The sequence below is a fragment of the Euleptes europaea genome, chromosome 5 (assembly GCF_029931775.1).
Source record: "Euleptes europaea isolate rEulEur1 chromosome 5, rEulEur1.hap1, whole genome shotgun sequence".
Taxonomy (NCBI): Eukaryota; Metazoa; Chordata; class Lepidosauria; order Squamata; family Sphaerodactylidae; genus Euleptes; species Euleptes europaea.
Window position 1 is genome coordinate 56188983 of NC_079316.1, and position 27419 is coordinate 56216401.

Sequence of the window (27419 nt, forward strand, 5' to 3'; positions counted from 1 at the left end):
ATGTGCGATCTCTATGTGTACTCCCATGAGAAACCAAGAACTCTTCATCAGGAGAGATGAGAAACAACACAACTCACATATACTACCATCTACATTTTGTTATAATCAGAATGGGAGGTGCAAAGTATGCTAGAGAGAACTAAAACGGAACAAGATATTCACACAAAGGGAAGGTAGTAAAGAAGATGCCAGGGCCTGCTACTATGTGCAAAATAATCAAAGAGGCCTCAGATTAGTGGAGGTAGATTGGGGGGTACAGCTGTTTGCAGTAAACATCTTTTCACAGTCTTCCTTTACCACAGTGCGGAAAGCACATCAGGAGCAAGAGCAAAGGTTCCTTTGATGTTTTCAGTTGCAGACTGCAGATTTAATCAATCAGGCACACGCAAGTACTGTTTGGTTGTCAGCAAAGGGATCTTAGAACTGTGTTTTTATCATATTCACAAAGCTAAGCCAGTATCAGCGTCAACATAACGAGATAAACATCTCAAAATGATCCTGCCTGATTTAGGTACTAGGAAATAATTTGCAATCTAAAGCAAAAGCAGAGCAGGGGTTAATAATACAGTAAAAACAGCCAAAGCTAAAAACTTTAAGCAGCAACAGATCTGTATGTTACCTGACAAAGACTTCTGTTCTGCCACAGGATTTTTCCAGCAGGTGCAGTTTATAATTCCTGTGCCATCATCCACTAGAAGATAATAGCAACATTCGTCAGTACGTTGGTTTTGCCATTCCCAAAGTCAAAGGTTCAGAATCCAAACTTCTCATTTTACTGATTTGCAGTTGCAAATCTTTTTGCCCAGAAATGGCACTGCTTGGTGGTGGTTGTTTTTTTTTTTGGGGGGGGGGTGTTATAAAAGGAAGCAAACCATTGTCCAGTACCTCACCAGCATTCTCAGACTGGCTTTCTTTTCTGAGCAAATACTACTTTCTGTCGCAACAAATCAATAGATTGAATCTGCCTGGCCAATTCCAGACATCAAAGCGGGCCACACACAATAGCTCACCCTCTAAATTCCTCCTCTTACAGTGCTGTCTGGTGGTGATGGATTGAAGGAGAGAGAGAGAGAGAGAACATCTTGTATTTGAAAAGACTGAGAAGGGAATCTAAGACAGAGACTGTCGGGAGCTGAAGTGTGTTGTTTCGGGGAAAGCAAAAAGGGAATATAATTTTTCCTGGCTTGGATTGTAAAGATTTGCAGGACAGCTTATATTGCTAATGTAAGCCAAATCACTACAACAAGCAGATTTTTAATTCCGACAGTATCGCTCCTCCCACCCTTCCTGTTTTGTTATCTGCAAAAGTATCATCTCTTTTGTAAAGCAGCAAGAATTTTGCATGCCCCACAAAATAAATACAAGATGAGAGAGATATAAACTGTGCAACAGGGAAAAGTCAACATCCATTACTAGCTACAACTTGAATTCAGGTTGCAGAGAACAGCTGAATGAGGGCAGGGAAGGCCTCAAAGCCATATTTTTGGGAACCCTCAATACAAGGTTGTCAACTTTGAGTAATACTTGAAACTGGTATTCATAAGAGCTAGTCCCATAACTTCCATCCAATCACCTCTGCTACATTCAGGTGATTTGTGACACTAGTGATTTGTAGCACTTGATCGTTTTTCTGTATCTCAAATCAGTTACTGTCCCTTTTCAGCAACAGGACAGAAAGCTAGAAGGGCCATTGGTCTAACCTAGAATTTGTAAAGTATCACAGCAAATCCATAGTTTTTATCAGGCTGAATGTGATTTTAACAGACTGTGTTTAAACTTTTTAATATAATGTTTGTGTTCTTTATCTTGAATGCAGGGACATACCAAACAGAACATGTAAAGAATCCTTATACAGACAGATCATTGATCCACTGTCTAGTCTCTGGCAGCAGCTCTCTGGGGTTCCAGGCAGAGAAAGATCTTTCCCAGTACCTGCTATCTAAAGTCTTTTAACTGAAAATGCTAGAGATGTAACCTGGGACTTTCGGCATGCAAAATCTTTCACTGACCTATGGCCCCTTCCTCTTGTTTTTAAGTGTACAGTTATTTGCCCTGGAGAATCTGTTTTAAGATGAAAAGGTAGGCTATTAATGTTTTAAACAAATAAAAAAAGTTTGTGTTTCTGCTTCCATTATTAAAAGCCCACAGTTCACAACATGCAGTCAACTTTGAAAAGCATTAGTATAAACAGAAAAACTCCAGCCACAGTTTTTAGCACAGAAGTAAAACACCTATTCATCTCCCCCTCCGTTTTTTCTATTTCTTTCCACACCAAAGGATGCATCCGTTCAAATGTTCCCAGTGCAGCTGATGCAATCTTTTCTGATTCACTCCCCAGCTAGCAAAGCCTCTTTTTAATGATGCTAGACGCAAATAGAAGTTACAACTTATTTTGGCCGAGTCAGCCTGACAGCGGCTGAGGGAAGGACAGGGAGGGGCAGCCTGGCAGGAAGCCTGAAAATTACACTGGGAACAGTCTGAAAGTGTGGGAGAAAAAGGAAATTGATGCAATGGGAAGCAGGAAGGCAGGATGAAGCAGAGAAGGCAGTGCAGCCCTTTTGCAGAGTTCACGTTGGAGTACCCAACATTTAGCTTATGTGACATTACTTAATTTTCATTTGAAGGAAAAGAGTCTCTGTAACATGGAACATGAAATAACTACAAGGCACTTCACAGCTACAGCGTTTGAAGAAGAGTTGGTTATTATATGCCGACTTTCTCTACCACTTAAGGAAGAATCAAAATGGCTTAGAATCACCTTCCCTTCCCTCCCCCACAACAGACACCCTGTGAGGTAGGTGGGGCTGAGAGAGCTCTAAGAGAGCTGTGACTACCCCAAGGTCACCCAGCTGCCTTCACGTGCAGGAGTGGGGAAACCAACCCAGTTCACCAGATTAGCGTCCGCCGCTCATGTGGAGAAGTGGGGAATCAAACCCGGTTCTCCAGATTAGAGTCCACCGCTCCAAACCACTGCTCTTAACCACTACACCATGCTGGCTCTCACCACGCTGCAAGAGGGTGAGCTCGAAGCTGCCATTAGCACAGCTGGTTTGGTACTTTCCATTGCTATACCAGCAAACCTCCCAGCCATCTAGACATTGCCACTGAGTGGTGAAGGAGAGAGTGTCCGGAGGTAGTTTGGAATGCACAGTAGAGGCCAAATCACTCCTCGACAAACCACATTATAAGGCAAGGATACCAAGACCCAAAATAACATGGGCAATCACACAAATCCTCCCTCTCTACCCTGGGGCAGTAGAGAGAACCGAAATCCTAAGCAAAAGGAAATAAGACCACTCAAAGGCTATCACTCAGCATGTCACCTGAGAGCCAATTCACACATTATTAAGACCCCCATGTCCCTCATGTGGCCACCTAGGATCCAATGGGATTAACTGACACATGAAAAACTGTATTGGAATACAGTGTTCCCACTGGCTTACTAGGCGGTGGGAAAGGATGGTTTGTAGATACAGGAGACACAGCATTTTCCAAGTGAGAAGACTTGAAGAAGTATGTGTAAGTATCATGGAGTGCTAGAGGACAGTTCATTCAGCATGTCACCTCAGAGCCAATTCACACATTATAAAGACCACACGTCCCTCACATGGCCGCCTTGGATCCTGTAGATCAGAATGTCCCTGGAGGGGTGTGATTTGGATTGGGACCATGGCATATGAGAAGAGGGGACTCAAATTCGCCCATTGCCACCATTTCTGACTGGAAATATTTGCCGAGCTGAGGAAACTACACTAAGGCACTTCATGCTTGGTGCTAAGAAGATTGAAGCCCTGCATGCCATAGTCTAGTCCAAATTTTCCCATTCATACACACACACACCCCTGGGAATTAAGTTCCGAGTACAGAAGTCCAGGTGCACATCTGATCAACGAGACCTGTGGGAGACGTGAGGGCTTTATAATGTGTGAACTAGCCCCAAGAGACAGATGCTACATCTGAGTGCTTCCCATCTGCTACAGGACAACGAAAATTCCTACACTCCTAGCAGAAGCAACTATGGGATTAACTGACACATGAAAAACTGTATTGGAACACAGTGTTTTCACTGGCTTACTAAGCATTGTGAAAGGATGTCTTGTAGACCCAAGATTTTTCCAAGTGAGAAGATGTGAAGAAGTATGTGTAAGATATCATGGAGTGCTAGAGGACTGCTCCTTAAAGGGATAAAATGCAGGGGGCTGTAAAGGATAAGGGGAGACAAAGTGTATGGGAAGGGCACAGTGTATATTTAATATATGGGGTATGTAGAAAAAAAGAATGCCCATTTTTAAGTAACAATGAGATATGCATCTAAGATCTATCTACTGCTCATTGTCATCGTCCCCTCCTCAAAGGGAAAATCTGTCTTACACCAAGTTAGACTATTGGCTCTTCTAGCCTAGTATTTACTCCAACTAGCAGTGGCCTCCTCCAGTCTCAGGCAAAGGGAGACGAACCTGGGGCCTTCTCCCTGCACATCATGTGCTCTAACAACAGCCTTTCCCTTTATCATAATGCTGCACCTAAAGTGCTTCAGCAGTCCACCCCCAAATAAGCCTTTTTCTATTGCCCTTTAAAACTCATATCCAAAAAGGCTGGGGTGTGCTTCTGTGTCCAGAGAAAGTAGTCAGATGTCCTAGGTTGCCTTTTAAAAGTTGGTGGCTCCTTAAATAAGCTACTTTTAAATACATACAGTATATCAATATAGCTGTATAACAGCATATCCAATAATGAAACACTCTGAACATTTTACAAATACCCCAAGATACTTGGAAATATGTACTGGTATTCACTTACATGTCTGGATTGTAATTAGGGGAAGTTTCACAATAGAATTCCCTAAAAGAGTACCAAGTGCTCCCCTCCCCCAACAGAACACCTCTTGTCCTGTCAATAGTATGAACTTTGAGGCATTTATAAAATTAAGACAGAAGAATGCCCGTGAGAAACACAACGTCTTACCTCCATAAGTATGACAGGCGTCTCGTTCTTTGGTTAGAACTACGGTTCCAAGAACATCCACTTGCCTTATTGGATGTCTATTGTAAAAGAATATACCTAAGAAGGGAAGGAGGAAAGTAAAAGGGTCTAGGTTATTAATAAAGTTACCTCTTCATTTTAGTTAGCCACCGTTAACTTCAATGACTCAATTGCCACAAATTTTTCATGCTTGGATCAAATCATAAGGATTCATGGGCACTGCTTTCAACTCTTGATCAAGGTACTGCATTGACCTACCTCATGTCCATTTCCCTTAAATTAAGCCAGCAGGCTGTAGAACTAAGCATTTATTTCACTGTATCATGTTACTGTAAGTGTCCAAAATTGACACACTCCACTTCAGGGTAAAAATCAAACACAACATTAAGAAAGATTTGGGCTTGCATTTATATATATGATAGGATTTAGTGGTTTACAACATGTAGGAATTATGAACTCAACTATCCACCCATTTTCAGTCCCACCCTGGTCAGGAAATAATTAAGATTTATAAAACCTGTTCAACAACCTTCTTTCCTTGATTAAGGCAATTTATAGACAGGAAATCTCTCTCTTTCTCAAGCTAACACCCTGTGAAAAAGTTCATATATGAAGTTCCAAGTGCACATTTTTCACCCTCAGCCTCTACATTTTTTACTGGCATCAATCTCACTTCTGATAGGTCTGACAGAGCCCTGACCATCTTACTTGAGTAGCAAAGCTGACCACAGCTGACTTAATGGCAACCCCATAGGGTTGTGAAGGCAAGAGATGTTTGGAAGTGGTTTGCCATTGCCTGCCTCCATGTCATGACCCTGGTATTCCTTGGAGGTCTCCCATCCAATACTAGCCAGGGTCAGGGCTGAGAGTGTGTGACTGGCCCAAGGTCACCCAGCAAGGTTCCATGGCGTGAGTGGAGATTTGAACCTGGGTTTCCCAGGCCCTAGTCTGACACCTTAACCACTACACCAGGCTGGCTCTCTGCAAAGCTGACTGCCTGGATATAACGGTGATCCATTTATAGCACAGAATGAGTCTTTACGAGCATGTAGAGATTCTCGCCTGACAATTAAATTGTGAGAATAGTGCTCCCTCATATGTAATCTCAATATTTATGTAGAAATTGACGGACCATTCCACACCATATCCAAGGAAGTACAAGATTATAAATCAAAGTTAAATTATCCAGTGGCCTATGTCTGCACAAGAAAGTGTACCATGCTAAACGACGTATTTTTTTCTGACCGCAGAATATGTTTAGTGCCACAAAATTTGACTTTTGTATCAAGCAATAAAGTTGATGTTTGCAATCTGCCCTGGTTGCTTGATATTCTTTTGCAATTGACAAATGGATAGCCTCTTGCTCACAGAATCAGTGCACATAATATGGATTCCACCACAGATGTTACTGTAAGGTCTTTGCAGTGGTGGATGCCTGCACATAGCTTGTGTGTAGGAGCTCGCAATGTGGATTAGTCCCTGTGTCAGCCATTTCAGCATGGTGTGGTGGTCAGAATATCAGACTAGGATCTAGGACATCCAGGTTTGAATCTCCATGCTGCCATGGAAGCTCACTAGGGGGGCTTCAGCCAACGAGTCTCCTTCTGAGCTAAAACTGTCTCACAGGGCTGAGAAGATAAAATGGGCAATGTGGTGGCAGAAGCTTCACTACTGACAGCAAGATGCACTTTCCTTCAATTAAGCTTAATTTTTTCCTAGCTTTCTTCCTAGCCATACCCTACGTATGCTAATTTTTCAGGTCAATTGTGCCAGACGAAGACTGTTCTGTCTGGCAATGGTGTTAACTTCTGTCCATTATTGCTGCTCAGTCTCATGCAGTTTAAGATTTGCAAGCGATTCCTTGATGTGCCAAGTTATAAGATTCTGAACAGCAATGCCCAAAAGGGTACTCATGGTGCTATTAAAGACATGTGGGCAGTACTGGCTACAACACAACAGGAAACCAAACAACGCATACCATTTCCAACAAGTTAAAAAAAAAAGAGGTGTGGTTTAGGGTGACACACAGCAACCAGACAGTTTAATGCAAGGCTGTACTCAGGCATTCCTTTTCTAAGTATGCAGAGAATTAGGAAGAATTAGTGGGATTAAAATTACATATAATTTCACATTAAAGTAATACACGTCCCTACTTCAGTGTGTCCTATCGCAAACGTATTTCTTTTATCTGACTTTACTTATTAAAACTGTGGCATTTACTTGGCAAGCCCCAGCGTCACTTCCTGGTCAGTTTCATTTCCTTGCAGTTCAGGGTTTGTCTTCCGCATGCAGAGGGACTTGCTGCAGTAGTCAAAAAGATAAACGACTTTGTTACCTTTTGCTTTGAGATTACTGAGGTAGCATTGCCAGTGGATGTCATTACCAATGACATTTTCTCTGCAACAAGATACTGGGATTTGAGTGATAGGAAAATGCCCAATGTCAGAAATAAAATGTTTGCTTGAGGGAAGATGTTTGAATCCCCTGCTGCAACAACTGCTATATTTCTTGCAGCTTAAAGTTGAAAGGTTATTAGAGTTCGGGAGCTGAGGGATAACAAGACACTAAATTCCAGTTCCAGTAACTCCACAGTTTGTTTGTTTAGAGGTCAAGAAAGCTTATGCTAGAGTTTAAGGATAAGGATGCGAACACATCTGATAAGGATGCGAACACAAGTGGGAATATTCTGTATCATTTTTATTAGCATTATTAGACACACAAACTAGAAGTTGGTTCTTGCATGACAACTACGGAAAAATGGAGAGCGCGCATGCGCTAAATCAAGCCGGTCGCTGAACTCCGAGCTCTCCTTTGAACTAAAGTATTTACAGCTCAAAAGAATGTAAATAGGGGATTTCTAGTATATACTTACAAGATAAGAGGGGAGGGAAACCAAGAGAAGCAGAGGAGACTAAACTCTAAGCCAGGGGTGGGGAACGTCAGGCCCGGGGGCCGTATAAGGCCCACGAAATCATTTCGTCTGGCCCTTCGTGGGTCCTGGCAGATCTCTAGCTCTAAGGATCTAAGACTGGTGATCCGCCCCCTCCCACGGCCAGGAATAGCCTCTATTCAAGGGGGATGTTTGTTTTGCCGAGAAAAGAAATCTTCTTTCCCCCTTGCAGAAGAGTCATTAGCTATGGAGCTGCTAGGACCACCCAAGAAACTATGTTAACCCTTTCCCACCTGGGCTGTGGAGAAACGTGTTTCCTCTGCACTACAAGAGGGCTGGGAGCAGAAGTGGCGACAATGGAGGGGTTAAAGGGGGCAGGGCCAGAATGTGCGGCCCGCGAATGATGTTATAAATATCCAAATGGCCCTTGGCAGAAAAAAGGTTCCCCACCCCTGCTCTAAGCGGTAAGAGTTTTATTTGTAGCTCTTTTGCAAGGAAACGGAGGCGTTCGAGTCTTTCTATAAAAAGACGAAAAAAAGAGATAAATAAAATTACAAATATAGGGATGGGAGCTAAAAAGTATAAATATTTAGGTATAGTACTACAAAAGAATATTAATAGAATTCCGGAGGTCAATTATAATATGATATGGAGAAAGACAGAGAAGGATATGAAAAAGTGGAGAAATAAAACTCTAGGTATTTCTTCTAGAATTAGAAGTACTAAAATGTTCTGGGTGCCTAAGTTAACGTATTTATTTCAGACAATACCACTAGGAATTCGTACAAATAAGTTAGAACAATGGAATAGAATGATAAGAGGGTGGATATTTGGTAGTAAAAAATGTAGAATTCAAAAAAGGTTGGTATATAGCCATAGATCAGAATTGGGCTGGGGAGTCCCCAACTTGAATAGTTATTATGACGCCTTTCAAGTAAAGTCATTATTAGAGATAGGAGAAGGAAGCGACCAGAAATGGGTTAGATTCGAAAATGAGATCAACAGTGACATAGGATGTTTTGGTATCTTCTCCAAAGTTATAAATAAAGATTTAAAATCAGTCACAGGGCCCAGACGCTCAGCACTAGAAGTATGGAGTAAATGGCAGCCTTTATGGCTAGGGAGGACCTCAAGATGGGCAGCACTAGAGACCATGTACAGCGAGACAAGGGAAAGTAAATGGTGGGAAATCCTAAGGTCAAAAGGATACTATAGACTGGGAGATATGTTCAGAGGAGGAACCCTAAAACCTGTACAGGAGATAGTAGAAGAGTTAGGTAAGCAATACTGGTTAAAAATAACAGGTCTCTATAAAATGGTTAAAAAGATTAATGAAAAAGGGAAAATATGGATAGAGGAACCAATGGAAGAAATATACAAAGAAATGCAAAAATCAAAACAAGGATTAGCAGGAAAAATTTATAGGAAAATGATATCAAACCAAGACAAGACAATATCATATTTACAAAAGACTTTGAGTAAAGAAGGTCAGATATCAGAAAACACAGTAGGTAAAATCATGAAAGGAATAGAGGAAATTAAAGTGATTAAATTTAATGAGTTGGAACATAAATTCTTTACAAAATGGTATAAAACACCAGTGCAATTAGCAAATATGTTTCCGGGATTGAGCCCCATGTGCTGGCATTGTAGACAATCTAAAGGATGGTTCTCCCACATGTGGTGGGAATGCCCAGAGGTCAGGGTTTTTTGGACAAAAATATTAAAAATTATAAGGAGAATATGTAAAGTACCCTTAACTACAGATTTTAATCTAACAAGGGGGATCAACCCACATTTAAGGCTATGATACTAGCAAGCAAAGCAGTTATTGTTCTGGGATGGAAGGATAAAAGTAAATGGACAGTAGAAATCTGGCACAATTATTTGTTTGAATTTATACAGTCGGATATAGTCGAGAGGCTGAGCCAGAAGACTACATGGGAAGACAAGATTACAGAAATCAGGAGGAGATGGAAGACCTACCTAGAGTGGATATCAACAGAAGGAAGAAAAGACTTTCAGTGGAAGATTCAGACTTTGTGCCCGCGGCTTGGACTAAAAGATTAAAAACTACAAGAAGGAGGAGGGGAAGGGAGGGGGGTGGAAGGGGTTAAAAGGAAATATGAAATGTACGGGATAAAAACAATAAGTAACATATATCAAAAACCTGTGTAAAAAGAATTTTAAAAAGACAACTACGGAAAAAAAGAAGAAAAATAAATAAGATGTTTGAAAAGTAAAGTTGCAGTTTTAACCTTGAGTTATGCCAGCCAGATGAGGATAAGACTAGAACTAAAATCCTTACAACAGTGCTTTAATTCTAAGCTACACCTTTGTAAGGCAGTTATGGTTTTGGATCTCCAAGTTCCTGCGTTGGAACTCTAGGGTGTCATATTGTTTACATCAGCTGTAACTATACTGCCTTAATGGGGTAAGAATGGGAGGAAGGAGCATGGCCAGTTGAGTCTTGATCCTGTACTCCCTGTGGGCAAAGTCCCACCTCCCCCAACAGTGGAAAATCCTTCTTCACAAAGCCTGATCTCAAAATGTGCTGAGGCAGAGCTGGTGTGGTAGAATGGCTTCACAGATCTGGACTAGGATCTGGGAGACCCAGCTTCAAACCCCCAGTCTGCCATGAAGCTCACTGGTTCGCCTCAGGCCAGTTATTCTCTCCCAGCCTAACCGACCTCACAGGGTTGTTGTGCGGATGAAAGGGATCAAACAATGCATGGCACCTAAGTGCCTTCAAGGAGAAGAGAGATAAATTAAGTAAAATAAATAAACTGCTAAGGCACAACCGGCAGCATAGCTGCTGTCTGTTCCGTATCCTAGGAAAGTTCCTGCAGTTGCCACCATCTCCCAGAGCTCCCCTCCCCCCGTCTCTGACTGGTGAGGACTCAGCTATGTTATAGGTGATAGTACAGCACAGGTGGCTGACAGAGTCCAAACCTACCCCTCACAACAGTGAATATGTAGTATCTTTGTGCACACAACATTTTGACATGGCTGTTATATCCATACTTGCGCTGCTCTGCACAGCTTCCTCAAACTGCATCCTATTGTTACCTGTGCTTGTTACATGACCCTCATGTATTACAGTTACATGTGCTTCTCCAACATGGCTCTCCAAGCCATGTGAGAATTCCAAAATGTTGTGTGATTCTTGTATCACTTCTTAGAATAATACCTATATGTAATCCTTAGCATTCATTGGCATTCTAAGCACAACATGACAGGCACATAGAAGCATGCAAAGCAGGCCTAAATAAAGAAATTTGGAAGTAAGGCAAGAAAAAGGGATCAACATTTTAATGCACACAGCACTATTAGAAGAAAACATATAAACTGATCAGTGACTGGATTATCAGCCTTGCCAAGAAGTCCTTAAAAGTTGAAAGACAGAGGTTTTTATTACATCCCTCGGTCACATATACATTAGCTGTATTTGGCCCAAAAGACAGAGTAACATTTACTTGCCTGGTTCCTTGAAAACAATTTTAACTACAGCTGAACTGAAAAGAGAAGGTGCTTTTCCTGCCAGCTCCAAAAAAACATATCCGTTAGCAATTTGAGGTGGGAGGATGAGAGCAGCATAATATTGTTTGCCCATTCCCAGCAAGGGCATTGCCAAACCAATGCCCACATTCTTAATTGATTTCAGTACACCGGCCATGTAGTATCAGGACATACCACATTCTATGTGTGACCTTCAACTGGGATCAGTTCACTGGAAAAACTATACTCTGACATTATACAGTCCTTATCGGCAGCTTGTTGCGCTAATGGTTCCCCCCCTCCCCAAGGAGTTTGTTTAAAGGGACACTTCCAACAGCATTCTGGTTAATCTAGGCACTGTATTCTCTTCCTCCCTAACGGCTTCAGTCTACATGTAATCGGATGGGGTGAAAAAGATTAAAGCACATCAATGACAGAATGGACATTCCTCTGGATAGTGCAGTCCAAGCACTTTTTTTTTCCTTCCCACTTCTTGGTGGATTGGGTGATTAAAAAAGCAGAACGGGGTCAGACAATGCCAGCAAAAGTTGGACTCCTCCTCTCAGTTATGTGCTTTAGATTCTCCAGGAAAGGCAAACCAGTCTGGCACACCAGTGAGAAGGCCCTTCTCATTCACTACTGCATGTCTTAATATCCCCTCTGAACTTCTGTCAAGAAAAGAAAAGGAGAGCAGAGGTGACAACTGGGGCCAGACTGCTACGAGGCCCATAGCATTGTCACTGGTTTTAATTAGAAGACTTGCATTACTGTGCTACAGTAATGGGCAATCTCACCACTCACCTGGCACCTGCTTAGACTCTTTCATTTCTTGTATATCTTTAATGTACATTCTTGTGAAGGCTGAGAAGACAGGGTCCAAGCCCCATAACAATGAAGGTACCTCCTCTTCCAATTCCATGGATATGGTGAACGTTCGGAAAGTCCCCCACAGTCATGGATCAACCAGCCATAAGCAGAGCCGTTTGCAAGGCTGAAAAATAAAATAATGCATAACATAAAATGCTCGAACACAATATTTTCCTGACTAACAGCAGTATTAAGAGCCCGTGGTACAGAGTGGTAAGCTGCAGTATTTCAGTTCAAGCTCTGCTCATGAACTGAGTTTGATCCCTACAGAAGTTGGTTTCAGGTAGCCGGCTCAAGGTTGACTCAGCCTTCCAACCTTCTGACGTCAGTAAAATGAGTATCCAGCTTGCTGGGGGTAAAGTGTAGATGACTTTGGAAGGCAATGGCAAACCACCCTGTAAACACAGTCTGCCTAGTAAACATCAGGATGTGACGTCACCCTATGGGTCAAGGATGACCCGGTGCTTGCACAGGGAACTACCTTTACCTAGCAGCAGTATTATGACTTATAGTAGCTGAATGGAAATGCCTAATAGTCAACAGCAACACAAAGCCACTGCTGTCCTGAAATATAAGGTAATGAAGAACTATCCTAAAGAAATATGATAATAGGAAGTCCAATCAAATTAAACTTTCACTAACTACTGCTGAAAGTTAAAAAAGAAAGTGCCAAAGCAGGACTACAGCTGAACACCAAGAAGACAAAAGTAATGACTACAGGAGAATTACACAACTTTAAGGTTGACAATGAGGAAATTGAAATTGTTGAAGACTTTCTATTCCTTGGCTCCATCATCAACCAAAAGGGAGACTGCAGCACAGAAATCAGATGAAGATTGAGACTGGGAAGGGCAGCCACGAAGGAGCTAGAAAAGATTCTGAAGTGTAAGGATGTGTCACTGGCCACCAAGATTAGGTTAATTCATGCCATCGTATTCCCTATTACTATGTATGGGTGTGAAAGCTGGACAATGAAGAAAGCTGACAGACTCCTTTGAAATGTGGTGTTGGAGGAGAGTATTACAGATACCATGGACTGCCAAAAAAAAAAACAAATCAGTGGATTATAGATCAAATCAAGCCTCAACTGACCCTAGAGGCTAAAATGACCAAACTGAGGCTATCTTATTTTGGTCACATTATGAGAAGGCAAGAGTCACTAGAGAAGACAGTCATGCCAGAAAAAGTTGAGGGCAGCAGGGAAAGAGGAAGACCCAACAAGAGATGGATTGACTCAATAAAGGAAGCCACAGCCCTCAATTTGTAAGACCTGAGCAAGGCTGTCAAAGACAGGACATTTTGGAGGACATTGATTCATAGGGTCGCCATGAGTTGGAAGCGACTTGACGGCACTTAACACACACACAATTGCCAGGATCCTTACTGAGCCCTGCTGCAAATTACTCACAGGGACCAGACCTTCTCAAAGCCTTGCTAATGGAAGAACAAGGCAGGGAGACCAAAGGAAGCCAATACGGATACACCCAGATCGGGCACGCAAGTTGTTTATGCAAATTTTGACAAGTTTAATTTTGACTGTACTGATTTATTGAGAGCAACCCCTTATTAGAGCACACGTCACTTCCACAATGTCTAAAAAGTCCATGGCATATTCTGATTCCTTACACCCAGAGCCCAATGAAACTGAATAATACACAATAAGAATTCAGTTAGATTTGAGTCCAGTAGCAGCTTAGAGACCAATAAGAGTTTCAGGGCATAAGCTCCCTTCATCAGACAATAAGAATTTAGTCAGCCATGTGGATTACTACAAATGATTTAATGATCTTTATAACAGAGGAAACTGATTTCAAAGTCTCTTCCTCATTCCATATTCTAGTGGGTTTCCTGTGCAGGTAACATGCTGTGGAACACCTCCACTATTCTGCTTACTGCGAACGAAAGATCCAACTGAATAACTAGGACAGCTGAAACAACAGAGCATATGCACAGATGCCTGTGTGTGTGCATATATAATACATTATATAAAACTACACCTATAACACAAGAGAGCAACCAGACTTCTTTGGATTATTTATGGATTTCTAACCAGTCAGTTCCTGAAGTCTTACAGCAGATCTGAGTGCTTAAATTTACAATAAATTAATCATATTTAAAAAAGCCTTCCTAGCTAGTCACTAGAACACAGCTGCTGTTTATGTGCCTTTTTTTTTATTATTGAAATCTGACCAGGGCCAGTCAGTCACTCCATGAATTTTATGTGGCACTGCTGAGAAAAGGAAAACAAACAAACAAACGCTCTTGTTCCTATCTGATGTGTGTGTGTGGGAGGGATAGTAAACTTGAGCCTGACATAAACAAACAGAGCAGGGCAACTGGCGGTGTTAACCAAAGGAGAAATCCAGAACATAAGAAAGTCCCTCCTGGATCAGACCAAGGCCCATCAAGTCCAGCAGTCTGTTCACACAGTGGCCAACCAGGTGCCTCTAGGAAGCCACTAAAAAGACGAGTGCAGCAGCACCATCCTGCCTATGTTCCACCGTACCCAAAATAATAGGCATGCTCCTCTGATACTAGAGAGAATAGATATGCAGCATGACTAATATCCATTCTAACTAACAGCCATGAATACCCCTCTCCTCCATGAATATGTCCACTCCCCTCTTAAAGCCCTTCAAGCTGACAGCCATCACCATATCCTGGGGCAGGGAGTTCCACAATTTAACTATGCGTTGTGTGAAAAAATACTTCCTTTTATCTGTTTTGAATCTCTCACCCTCCAGCTTTAGCAGATGACCCCGTGTTCTAGTATTATGGGAGAGGGAGAAAAATGTCTCCCTGTCCACTCTCTCCAAACCATGCATAATTTTATAGACCTCTATCATGCCTCCCCTCAGCCGCCTTCTTTCCAAGCTAAACAGCCCTAAGTGTCTTAACCGCTTCCCATAGGACAGTTGCTATAGTCCCCTAATCATTTTGGTTGCTCTTTTCTGCACCTTCTCAAGCTCTGTAATATCCTTTTTTAGGTGTGGTGACCAGAACTGTGCACAGTATTCCAAGTGTGGTCTCAGCATAGATTTGTACAAGGGCAGTATGATATCAGCAGTTTTATTCTCTATTCCTCGTCTAATTATAGCCAGCATGGAATTTGCCTTTTTTACAGCAGCCGCACACTGGGTTGACATCTTCATTGAGCTATCCACTACCACCCCAAGATCCCTTTCTTGGTCTGTCGCTGCCAGCACAGATCCCATCAGTGTATATGTGAAGTTGGGATTTTTTGTCCCAATATGCATCACTTTACACTTACTCACATTGAATCTCATTTGCCATTTTAATGCCCATTCTCCCAGTATGCAGAGATCCTTCTGGAGCTCTTCACAGTCCGATTTTGTTTTAACCACCCTAAATAATTTGGTGTCATCTGCAAACTTGGCTACTTCACTGTTTAACCCCAACTCCAGGTCATTGATGAACAGGTTGAAAAGCACCGGTCCCAACACAGATCCCTGAGGCACCCCACTGCTCAACATCCCGCCATTGTGAGAACTGACCATTGATTCCTACTCTCTGCTTCCTATTTTTCAGCCAGCTCTCAATTCATAAGAGGACTTGTCCTCTTATCCCGTGACTATGAAGTTTTCTTAGCAGTCTTTAGTGTGGGGACTTTGTCAAAAGCTTTTTGAAAATCCAAATACACAATATCCAAAGGGTCATTCCTCTCCACATGCTTTTTGACACTTTCAAAAAACTCTAATAGGTCAGACAGGACCTACCCTTACAGAAGCCATGTTGGGTTTTGCCCAGCAGACCTTGCCCTTCTATATGCTTGACAATTCTATCTTTAATAATGCTTTCCACTAATTTACCTGGAACAGACGTTAAGCTAACTAGCCTGTAATTTCCTGGGTCCCCCCTGGAACCTTTTTTATAAATGGGTGTTACATTGGCCATTCTCCAGTCCTCTGGTACAGAGGCTGATCGAAGAGACATATTACACATCTTTGTTAGAAGTTCAGCAATTTCCCATTTGAGTTCTTGAAGAACTCTAGGATGAATACCGTCTGGTCCCTGTGACTTGTTAGTTTGTAGTTTGTCTAGACGTTCTAGGACTTCCTGCCTTGTTACCACTATTTGCCTCAGTTCCTCATTTTCCCCTCTCCAAAATCTCTGTTCAGAAGGAATCTGCCCTGTATCTTCAACAGTGAAGACAGATGAGAAGAATTCATTTAGTTTTTCAGCAATTGCTTTATCCTCCCTTAGAGTTCCTTTACTCCCATTGTCATCCAATGGTCCAACTGCTTCCCTAGCTGGTTTCCTACTCCTAATATACTTAAAGAATTGTTTGTTTTGATGTGTTTAGCAATAGGCCCCTCAAAACCTTTTTTTGCATCTCTAATTATCTGCTTGCATCTCTAATTATCTGTTTCTATGCTAATGCTAGAAGCCTCCATCTCAAGATCACCCTGAGCCATTTGGTCAGGGGGCCGATAGAATGTCCCCAGTACTAAATCTCCTTTGGGGCCCGGAATCGTCACCCATAAGGATTCTGTGGACGAGTCTGCCCTTTTTATGGTCTCTAGCTTATTAGACACTATGCCTCCCTTGATATACATAGCAACACCCCCTCCAATACACCCTTCCCTGTCATTTCTATACAGTTTGTAACCAGGGATGACTGTATCCCACTGGTTCTCTCCCCTCCACCAGGTTTCTGTAATGCTCACTATATCTATGTTTTCCCTTAAAACCATGCACTCTAACTCCCCCATTTTTGCTTGGAGGCTTCTAGCATTAGCATAGAAACACCTCCACACTGTTTCTCTCTTTCAACTTGCCTGGCATATGCCTTTGGGCATCTTTAAGTGGCTATCCATCATTTTTTCCCATTCCCTTTCATGTCCAAGTAATTCCCATGTGGGCAATCTGAAGCAATTTTCCCTTTGTCCATGTGCACTGAGTTTGCCCGAACCGGATGCTTCTCAGCTCCTGTCAGCTTTCCCCCCAGGTTCAGTTTAAAAGCTGCTCTGCCACCTTTTTTATATTACGAGCCAGCAGTCTGGTTCCATCCTGGTTCAAGGGGAGCCCATCCCTTTTGTATAGGCCCAGCTTGTCCCAAAATTTTGCCCAGTTCCTTACAGATATACAGCCCTCTTCCCTGTACCACTGTCTCATCCACGCATTGAGACTCACCAACTGTGCCTGCCTAGCTGGTCCTGCACGTGGAACAGGTAACATTTCTGAGAAAGCTACCTTGGAGGTCCTGGCTTTTAGTCTCCTGCCTAGCAACCCAAATTTGGATTCCAAGACCTCCGGACTACATTTCCCCATGTTGGTGCCAACATGCACCACAACCACTGGCTCCTCCCGAGCACTACCTACCAGACTACCTATATGACAGGTAATGTCCGCAGCCTTCGCACCAGGCAGGCAAGTCATCATGCGGTCCATGCACCCACCAGAAACCCAGCTATCTACATTCCTAAGGACTGAGTCCCTCTTTGCCATCAGCGGGAGATTTAGGGGGCAGAGCCTGAGGGCAGGGTTTGGGGAGGGGCTTCAAACCCATAGAGTCCAATTGCCAAAGTGGTCATTTTCTCCAGGTAAACTGATCTCTATCGGCTGGAGATCAGTTGTAATAGCAGGAGATCTTCTGTTGTTACCTGGAGGTTAGGAAATCAGTACAGGGGCGACAAAAATGTACAATAACAATTACTGTTAAGTGCAACCAATGTTTATCCTATGATGTCTAAATACAACTATACATATAAACATACAGTGTTATGTACAAGCATACAAAAATAACAAGCACAACCAAACAAGTCCACATGGATGGTGACACAGACACTAACAAAATTCACAAAAATGCAAGGTCTTTGGCAAGGTGCTGCATTCTTCTATAAGTCCCATGCAGGTAAGTGTGCAATTCTAGCAGAAATACCAATTTTAGAGGAGTAACTTGATGGAGGATACGGCCGTTTCAAATTCTTATGGGTAGAATTCTTCATCAGTCCTTCCTATTCCAATATGTAATATTTTAAAATGCAATAAATATAATATTGTATGCATGTATGCAATGATAACTACCCTTCATGGGAACTAACATGCATCCAGCATTTTGAAATTTAATCTTTAAGATGTGCAATATTAGAGGAATCTATATGTAAGTATTCTTATATTTATTGTATTTATTAAATGAACTATTTTTGTAATTTTATATTTGAAACATATTATATTTATTGCATTTTAAAATATTACATATTGGAATAGGAAGGACTGATGAAGAATTCTACCCATAAGAATTTGAAACGGCCGTATCCTCCATCAAGTTACTCCTCTAAAATTGGTATTTCTGCTAGAACTGCACACTTACCTGCATGGGACTTATAGAAGAATGCAGCACCTTGCCAAAGACCTTGCATTTTTGTGAATTTTGTTAGTGTCTGTGTCACCATCCATGTGGACTTGTTTGGTTGTGCTTGTTATTTTTGTATGCTTGTACATAACACTGTATGTTTATATGTATAGTTGTATTTAGACATCATAGGATAAACATTGGTTGCACTTAACAGTAATTGTTATTGTACATTTTTGTCGCCCCTGTACTGATTTCCTAATCTCCTGATAGTAGTACAGTGGTGTCTTTTTCTGTTACCTGGAGGTTGGCAACCCTAGGTTTTCCAGATAAGATATTTTACACGGGACATAACTAGAACAGACTTCAAAGAACCTGAACGCTTTGACGCTAGTTTATATCTACCATCTCTCAACACCACTAGCAAAGATTCACAGCAGCTAAGACTCCTCTTCTTCCCAAGAAGTGTACTCTGACACACCAGCTACAACAAGAAAGCTACTGCCACTAACACAAGCCCCCCCCCCAAAAAAAAACCCCCCAGGAGTCAGATAGGCGTACCACTGACTTCAACGGAACTGCCACCGTGGTAACTGCTCACAGAGCCGGAGTCTGTAAGACATTTGCTTGAAAGTACGCCCTGCGGAACAAGTTAACAGCACAGGCTTCCAAGTAAACGTGAGCAAGACGAGGCTGCACGAACCAGACGAAGAGCCAGAGGGGAAATTTTAAACAGAAATGGAGCGAGTCCCACTAATAGCACGTTATGTGTACGTTAAACGAGACAGCCTCATTTTCTACACTGACAGCTAAATTAGGGCCTGTGCTAATGGTAACGTCCCGTAAAAAAGGAAACAAAATTCCAATCCGTATCCATAGCACCTCTTTATTTTGTTCCAAGCAGCCTAGCAAAGGGAAATAAAAATCCTCCCCCTCCTCTCTGTTTTCCTAACACACATTTTCAGAGAAAGAGCTCAGACCTCCCCACCCCCCACCCCCATACGGGGGCAACTCTCTTACCGCTCCCCCTGCGCAAAAACGCAACCCGCTCTCTCCACACACCGCCAACTGGCCCGCCGGAGCGTTCGGAACAACCCTATTGGCGGTTTCCCCCTAGACCCGCCCCCTGCCATCATTGCCAAGACGGAAAAAAACCGGAAGGAAATCAACTCGCAACCGCCACTGCGGTTTCGAGTTCTTTCCTACCCCCGCCCCCTTGATCCAACTTAGCTTCGCAGACCATCGTAGCCGTCTATCTCTATGGTGAGAGGGAGGAACCGTGGGCGGCGCTAGCTTGAGGAAAGGAGCGTTCGGGGGGGGGGTCGGGCTAGTGCGCAGGCGCACCGCAAGGGAAGGGTGGGCAGCGCGACCGAACGAGAGCGAATCGGGAGCGGCGCGTTTGAGGTCCTATCGAGAGAGAGAGAGAGAGAGAGAGAGAGAGAGAGAGAGAGAGAGAGAGAGCGGGGAGGGTTGCGCGCGCACGCGTCCGCGATAGCGGTTGGGAAAGCAGCGAGGCGCGCTGTGAGGCACTTGGGCGCGGGGAGGAGAGGAAGTCGGCCGAAGAAGCAGCAGGCTTAGTGCTCTGCCCCGCCTCCCGACCCGGAGGAGACGGGGGAAGTGGGAAACCGGAGGACGGCGGGCTCGGCGGCGCATCCCCGCTCGCCCTGAGGAAACTGGGGCTTCGCGTCGGTGTATTCGGCGGCCTCAGGTAGCCGGTCCTTTCGTTCGCCCCCCTGGGGGAGGGGGAGGGGGAGGCGCCTCGGCTCTCATTGGCACGTGCCGTGTGGTTCTTCAGACCTCAGCTGGGGGCTGCTGCCCTGTTCCCGTGTCGGCTAGGGGTGTTTCTCGTGCCGCTCCCCGGAATGGGGCGACTCCACTTGACTTCAGTGAGTCAGAAAAATCCCGCCTCCTCGTCGTTAAGGGCAGAGCTTCCTAAACTGTGGGTCGCATAACTGAATGTGGGGGTCGCGAAAAAGTTGGCAACGGTAAATGGTAAAATTCTATACCAAAGAATTGCTTTAAAATAAATTCATTTTTGATTTATTATCAGTTAGTGTTTGATTTGTATGCCTATTTTATATACCTACACACACGGGGTCGCATAAAAAAAAAACTCGGGTGGAAAGGGGTCGCGAGTGGAAAAAGTTTAAGAAGGGCACTGGCCAAGTTTTTTCCGTCTCCCCTGGTGAAGGATATTCATGTGTCGAGGAGTAAATTATGTCTTTTTCTCTTCCTCCACCACCACAGGCAAAGAATTGTTTCCAGTCGGAAAAGAGCCCTTCTCTCCCCACACCATCCCTCCGAATGTGAAGGAGGATGCACATTCTCCCCATCCTTTCAACCCCTTTCTCACAACTTCGGATGACTGGATCTCTTATCCCGAAGAAAAAGAGGCTTGTCTTTCAGAATGATGCCTGTGATCTGCGCTTCTAAATAAGTACTGTTGGGACAGGATTTAAATATAGTCGTCTGCTCTTCCCTTATTTTGCACAAGTACCCTCTTCTGAGTGTTGGAGTTTGTGCAAAAGAAAAAAGAAGCAAGCCAAAGTTGCTGGTGGGAGTTGTTCTTTATCTGGGCCTTGCCACACGTTGTGACATTGTGAACCAGAAACTAACAGTCATGTAATTCTGAGGATACTAAGGCTGGAGTGGAATGAATGCAAGAATCCGCTCATCACTGTTATCTACTCCACCTGACATTGGATTGTTCTGCCCTAAATCGAGAAACCTGATGTGATAACCTGTGCTGTTCTCTGCTCTTTTACTGGCTGTCTATAAAGAATTGTCATGTTGCAAAGCAGTCACAGTTAATCTGTTTGGATCCTAACTTGACCAGAAACTGTCTGCAACAAGCTGCTGTTTATTTAACCTGTGTTTGTGGTAGCTTGTAAAAAAAAAGACAAAAATGTCATTCTTTAATTTCCGTAAGATCTTTAAGTTGGGAGGTGAAAAGAAAAAGAAGCAGTATGAGCATGTCAAGAGAGATTTGAATCCAGAGGACTATTGGGAAATTATAGGAGAACTGGGCGATGGTGCTTTTGGCAAAGTATTCAAGGTAAGAAATATTGTTGCTTTATATTGTCCTGAAATACTTGTCTTTAAATATTATTCTTCTCTTGGTTTTTGTCACTTGTTTATTTATTTCTTACTGTACTGAATTTGTTTTGCTTATGACCAATTGGTCCACAAGCATAAAGAATGGAATAAAGGGAATTTCTTTCGTACTATAAACATTTCATAATTAAGATGTTGATTTAGTTCTACAACTTGATGTAGAGATGAAGAGTTTTTTAATTGCTCAGTCATAACCAATTTTGTCATAAATGGACATTGGTCACAGTCTTTAGTCATTGCCTAGAATAATAGAAACAAACATGGCTCTTAGGTCATAGGCCCACCCTTTTCTCCTTGACTGTTTCAAAGCTGTTCTGTTGCTGTGTGTCTTCTTTTTTGGAGTTTAATTTGTTTCTTCTATATCCTCCTAGAAGAAAGAGGAACTTTTGTTTTAGAGTATTAGGTTCTCCTCCCATAACTACTACACTGTACAGATTGAAGTGTTAAGGTTTTTTAACTGCTTTGTTATGAAAATGTTAGCTTAGTGTTTTCTTAAACACCATGCACTGTTACTGTTTGAAGTAAAATAAAATCCAGATCACCATCATCAGCAGACTTTATTACAGTCCATGACCAGCACAAAAATCCAGGTATTTTTCTCTTGGTTGACTCTTCTAAGGGTTTTCACATAACCTTTTATATGATGTTTGCTGATCTATACGTCTCCAGCTTTCCCTCCTCCCCTCTCAGCTAAAGCTATGGTCAAACAAAAGATGCTAAATAGAATCTTTATGAAGTAATTCCTAAAGCAAGAAGGCTATGAATTGAAACATTTCATTTTCATGTCATTGTTTGGGAATATGTTTTATTCTTATAGAGCCGTGTTGGCGAACCTATGGCACACGTGCCGCAGCCGGCACGCCGAGCCCTCTCTGTGAGCATGCGCAGACCCATCACGTCTGCCTAGGGCTGTGCCGTGTTGCCGTGCTGAGGGCGCTGAGGGCGGTGCTCCTTCTCCCCAAGCCCATGCTCCCCAAGCCTGCACTAGTGCCCTCCCTCTCTCTCAGCTGAGCCGGGGCCGCAGCTCAGCTGTTTGTCGGGGCCCCTGCCCTCTTCAGTTTCGCCCCCCCCCTCTCAGCTGAGCTGCGGAACCCCCGCCCGGCTTCAGTTTGTCTGCCCCCCCCGTCTAAAAAAGCATTTAGAAAATTCTACAACATTTGCAGACAATCCTAAAAGCCATCAGGAAATCTACACGAAATTTTCTAGCATTGTAGCAGCTGCAAAGGGGAATTTTAGTAACAGATTTTTACAGTTCCGTAAGATGGAGACAACCCTGTGTTTTCTTACTTCTCCAGATAAAGCCAAATTTGAAGAACTTGATCTTTCCTGCCTACACTGGTTAGATTTAGAAAATCTGGAAATGGAGCTAATAGAATTTCAAGAAAGCTCTATCTGGGAAAATAAATTCTATGACCTGTGTGAAACACTTGAGAAGATAGAAGGGATGCGAAAGGACAGCACAGTTCTGAAAATGAAATCCTTAAAGTGTGGAATTCTCTGCCAAATAATTTTAAGTCAGTGAAAGCACTTGGGATTGCTTTCCTTACTTTGTTTGGATCATCTTATGCTTGTGAGCAGCTGTTTTCAGCTTTGAATTATATCAAATCTGACACCAGAAACAGGCTAACAGATGACCTGAGTGCTGCTTGTGTTGCTCTCAAACTTACAAAGTATGAGCCAAGAGTAGACAAATTATCAGCATGCACACATTAATTGTTCAAAAAAATTGACAATGTCCTCAAAGATGTCACAAAAATGGTGAATTACATCATGGCTCGTGCTCTGAATTGTCGACAGTTTCAAGCACTTCTTGAGGAGGTTCAGGCACAGTATAATTATTTACTTATGTACAATAATGTCCAGTGGCTGAGCAGAGGACAAGTCCTGGAGAGATGCATGCCAAATGCAAATTTTACCTTTCGATAAAAAGTTGTTTGTATCATTGAAAGCTCTGTTATTGTGTTTTTCTTTTAACGCAAAATATGTGAATGTATGAGTTGTTTTTTCTAAACTAAAACCTTTAAATTCAGGTTAAATTGCCGTATTGGCACTTGGCGATAAATAAGTGGGTTTTGGGTTGCAGTTTGGGCACTCAGTCTCTAAAAGGTTCGCCATCACTGTTATAGAGAAAAGCAGCATTTTCAAATGTGATCTCATGATGGACAGAAATGAATCTAATGGCCAGGCTGCTAAGAGAGGGGGGAAGAGATCAAGTGTTTAAAAGTAGCATTCTCATATCTAAAAGTCATTCTCATATATTATGGTAGCTGTGCTGAACAATATGTTGAACCTAAATCCTGGTGTATTGCTTTTCTGACATTGTTTTCTTAGTTGCTTAAAGGTAAGCTAGATATGGAGCTGTCCTTTTTGATTGATGACTTCCTTAAATTTCAGTAGCTTTTATGAGTTCTTCTGTGTTAGCACGTCTGCTATTTTAGTTGCAGATAACCTAAGATTAAAGTTTAAAAAATATTATGAAATATTAATGCATCTTTAAATGAGTATTTTTGGTATTGTAGTAGAAGTCAGGGTTCCCTCCCCCCAATATCGTCCTTATGGCTATACTGTAAGATTTTCCATTTCTAACTCTATCAAAATTTAACTTAATTTTGAAAAACCAATTTTCTTCTTTTAAAATTAGACTTGTATATGCTTCATTTATACACAGTTATATTCAGTCCATTTCCTGATCAAATGGTATCATTTAAAAGCTTCTAGAAAGGGATTTCAATTAGAGTACTTCAGAGTTTAATTGCTTATAAGGGTTATGCATTACAGTTTTTATAGGTAGCATTAAAATACCGAATCCATGTAACCATCAGAGATTAGCTGTCTTAAATACTGGATGTGAGACTTTTTGAGTTTCTTTAGTAAGTTAAAATACAAACCAACTTTAAAATCATCTGATTTGGTTTCATTTGTTGTCATCCAGAAGGTTATAGGATACATTAGATGAAAATGAGATTTATGTTGGGTACTCTCTAATGCTCAAGTATAGAAATTCTATTCTTAATATTTTTAAAAAGGCTAATAGAATAATCAAACATTGTGCTCATGTTAAACAAGATTTCTATGCTCAGTTGGTGGAACTCTGGTTTTGATTACTTAAATAAGAACCAGGCCTTAAAAAGTGTTAAGTCTTGCTGTCCTACCTGTACAGCCTACGTGGGTGTCGGTGTGGTTTCATGTTTATGTTAGGAAGATGTTAATTGCAATTTGTGCTTCTTAATGAGGCTCATAATTGAGACTTAGTCAAAAGTTGGAAAATGAAGTGGTAATATACTGACTGACAAATACACAGGCACAGTAACTGTCATTCTAAGCCAGGAATTGGTAAAAATGGTATCGTTTCTCATTCCATTAAATCCATATACACATTCACTGTATATACCATAAGGGTAATAATTTGAATTCTCAATTCAAAATGGTATAATGTGCAATGATTCTTGCCTTGTTTTACATTAGTAACTTATGAGCCAGGTACTTCATGAGTAATCTGGAGACTTCCTCATATGTATTTGTACCTTGTGCTGACAAGTACATGTTGTGTAAATGTAGCATGTATTCCTGATCCACCCATTGCTTTCCAGAGCAATCGTTCTTTTTCATGTAAATCATGACTAGCTCAAATTGTGATTAACTTAGTTTCTAGTGTTCTTTGGGAGCCAAACTACACATTCCACCTGCTACTGGTCAAACTCTATGCCATTTCAGAAAGAATTTAACCATTTAAAAATTGCAACAAGGGCTGCAGTGGGACCAGGAGATCTTGTTCTCCTCCCCCCCGCCCGCATGCCATGGAGTGTCTTTTTTTGGCACTCGAAGATGAGGGTGGGGTGAAGGATGACAAAATTGCTGGTGCCACTGCAGTCTGGGCCAATCAGAATTAGGCCCTTGCAGCTATTTTTAAATGGCTGAATTTCCCTCTTAAAAGGTGTTGATGGGCACTGGTTGGACTTGTGGCTGCTGTAACATGTACATTTGTGTGTATGCATTGGGTTTTCCAAAGCTTTAGAAATATTTCCAAGTACAGGGCCGTTCAAATATCTGTCCTTAATATCTGCTCCTTATTAAGGTTGGCTTTGTATCTCTTGAGTTGCATATGGAACTAGGAACCAATTTCTTAGGTTCTTTGTAATTTCTTTCTATTGTTCCTAAAATGTAGAGATGATTATCAGTTATATGAAGTCCCAAATTTTTTTAAAAGAGGGGCATATCCTGGTGATTGCCTACCACTGTAGGTAAATATATACAGTATATATACTGGCCAGTCAGAGAGGTAAATAAGTTATGAGCTCAGGTATGTCTGTTTTTTATTTTTTTAAATGTATATACTTGGTTGATAGTCCACCTTTCTTGAGGAGATGCAAGGTGGATTACATAGTTAATGCAGACAGAGCAGTATACATACAATTAAAAATGCAATAAAATGGAAGTACAAAATTATAGTAGAGTACCAAATTGTATACTGTATATACTGTAAAACAGGGATGGGGAACCTCAGGCCCGGGGGCCATATGTGGCCCCTGAGGACATTTTTTGTGGCCCTTGGCATCTCCGGGAACCCGGAAGCGGGGCACAGGGCAGCCCTCCCTGAGGGTGTTCCTGGGGCCACGGCTTACAGGGGTGCTGTAGCACCCTTTGGACCTCCTCTCACTGACTGTCGGTTGTTGGTCGGCAAGAGGGGAGGGGGAAGGATGCTTCCCAAAGGCTGCCCCCTACAGCCGCGGCATGCAGGAACACAGCGGCACATTGTAAGCCCCTCTTACAATGAGGTGGGGAGGCTGGGGCCCGGTCGTGCGGGCCGGCATGCACAGATGTGTGTGTGGGGGGCAGGCTTTTCTCTCTTCCTCTTTTTCTGTCACTCTTTCTCCCCCTCTCTCCCTCTTTCTTTCTTTTTTCCCTCCGTCCTTTTCTTTCTTTCCCTCCGTCCTTTTCTTTCTTTCCCTCCGTCCTTTTCTTTCTTTCCCTCCCTCCCTCTCCCTCCCTCTCCCTCCCTCTCCCTCCCTCTCCCTCCCTCTCCCTCCCTCTCCCTCCCTCTCCCTCCCTCTCCCTCCCTCTCCCTCCCTCTATCTCTCTATCTCTCTATCTCTCTATCTCTCTATCTCTCTATCTCTCTATCTCTCTATCTCTCTATCTCTCTATCTCTCTATCTCTCTATCTCTCTATCTCTCTATCTCTCTATCTCTCTCCCTCTCTCCCTCCCTCTTCCTTCCTCCGTTTTCCTTCCTCCCTTGCCAATCGACTGCGGGCTGTGCCCCCCTGGCGCCTTGTTTGCTGGGGCGCACCACTGGCTGCCCTCCTGCCTGGGAGTGGGGAGCGGGGGCGCCCTGCAGGCCTTCTCTGTGTGGCCTCCCCTGGGATTGCCAACCTCCAGGTGGTGGCTGGCGACCTGGCAATCCTAGCCTCTTCCCCCCCCCACCGGGAGATCTACACCTGGTATGGCCTCCAAAAGATGTTATAAATGTGCAAATGGCCCTTGGCAGGGAAAAGGTTCCTCACCCCTGCTGTAAAATAATATGCATACAGCATACAGTGAAACCTGCTTTAGACTATTTAATCCTTGAAGCAACTTAAAAGGTAAAAACAGTGTTTTTTCTTCCCTTCCCCCCATTTCCAAGGTATTAGCACTAGGCTGCTTTGCTTCAGATTGTCAACAAGCCATCAATGTGCTGTGATCCTGCTGTTTTAGCTTGCTATCTGTTTCCTTATCCAGAAGATAATGCATGCTGAAATGAAAGCAATGTAGTGTGA

General features: G+C 42.6%; 2 protein-coding genes across 3 annotated transcripts in view; one reads left to right on the plus strand and one right to left on the minus strand.

The window, feature by feature from the left end:
- Positions 1–12327, minus strand: part of STN1 (STN1 subunit of CST complex) — a 34304-nt gene extending 21977 nt beyond the window's left edge. For both annotated transcript variants that reach the window (XM_056849847.1, XM_056849846.1), the window contains exons 1-3: positions 12170–12327; positions 4963–5058; positions 620–691 (exon numbers count right to left, since the gene is read on the minus strand). In XM_056849847.1, coding sequence (XP_056705825.1) covers positions 620–691; positions 4963–5058; positions 12170–12287 — 286 coding nt within the window. In that variant the 5' untranslated portion in view covers positions 12288–12327. The remainder of the gene's footprint in view (positions 1–619; positions 692–4962; positions 5059–12169) is intronic.
- Positions 12328–21445: 9118 nt separating this feature from the next.
- Positions 21446–27419, plus strand: part of SLK (STE20 like kinase) — a 51827-nt gene continuing 45853 nt past the window's right edge. The window contains exon 1 of the mRNA XM_056849580.1: positions 21446–21606. Within this exon, the coding sequence (XP_056705558.1) occupies positions 21457–21606 (150 nt within the window). The 5' untranslated portion in view covers positions 21446–21456. The remainder of the gene's footprint in view (positions 21607–27419) is intronic.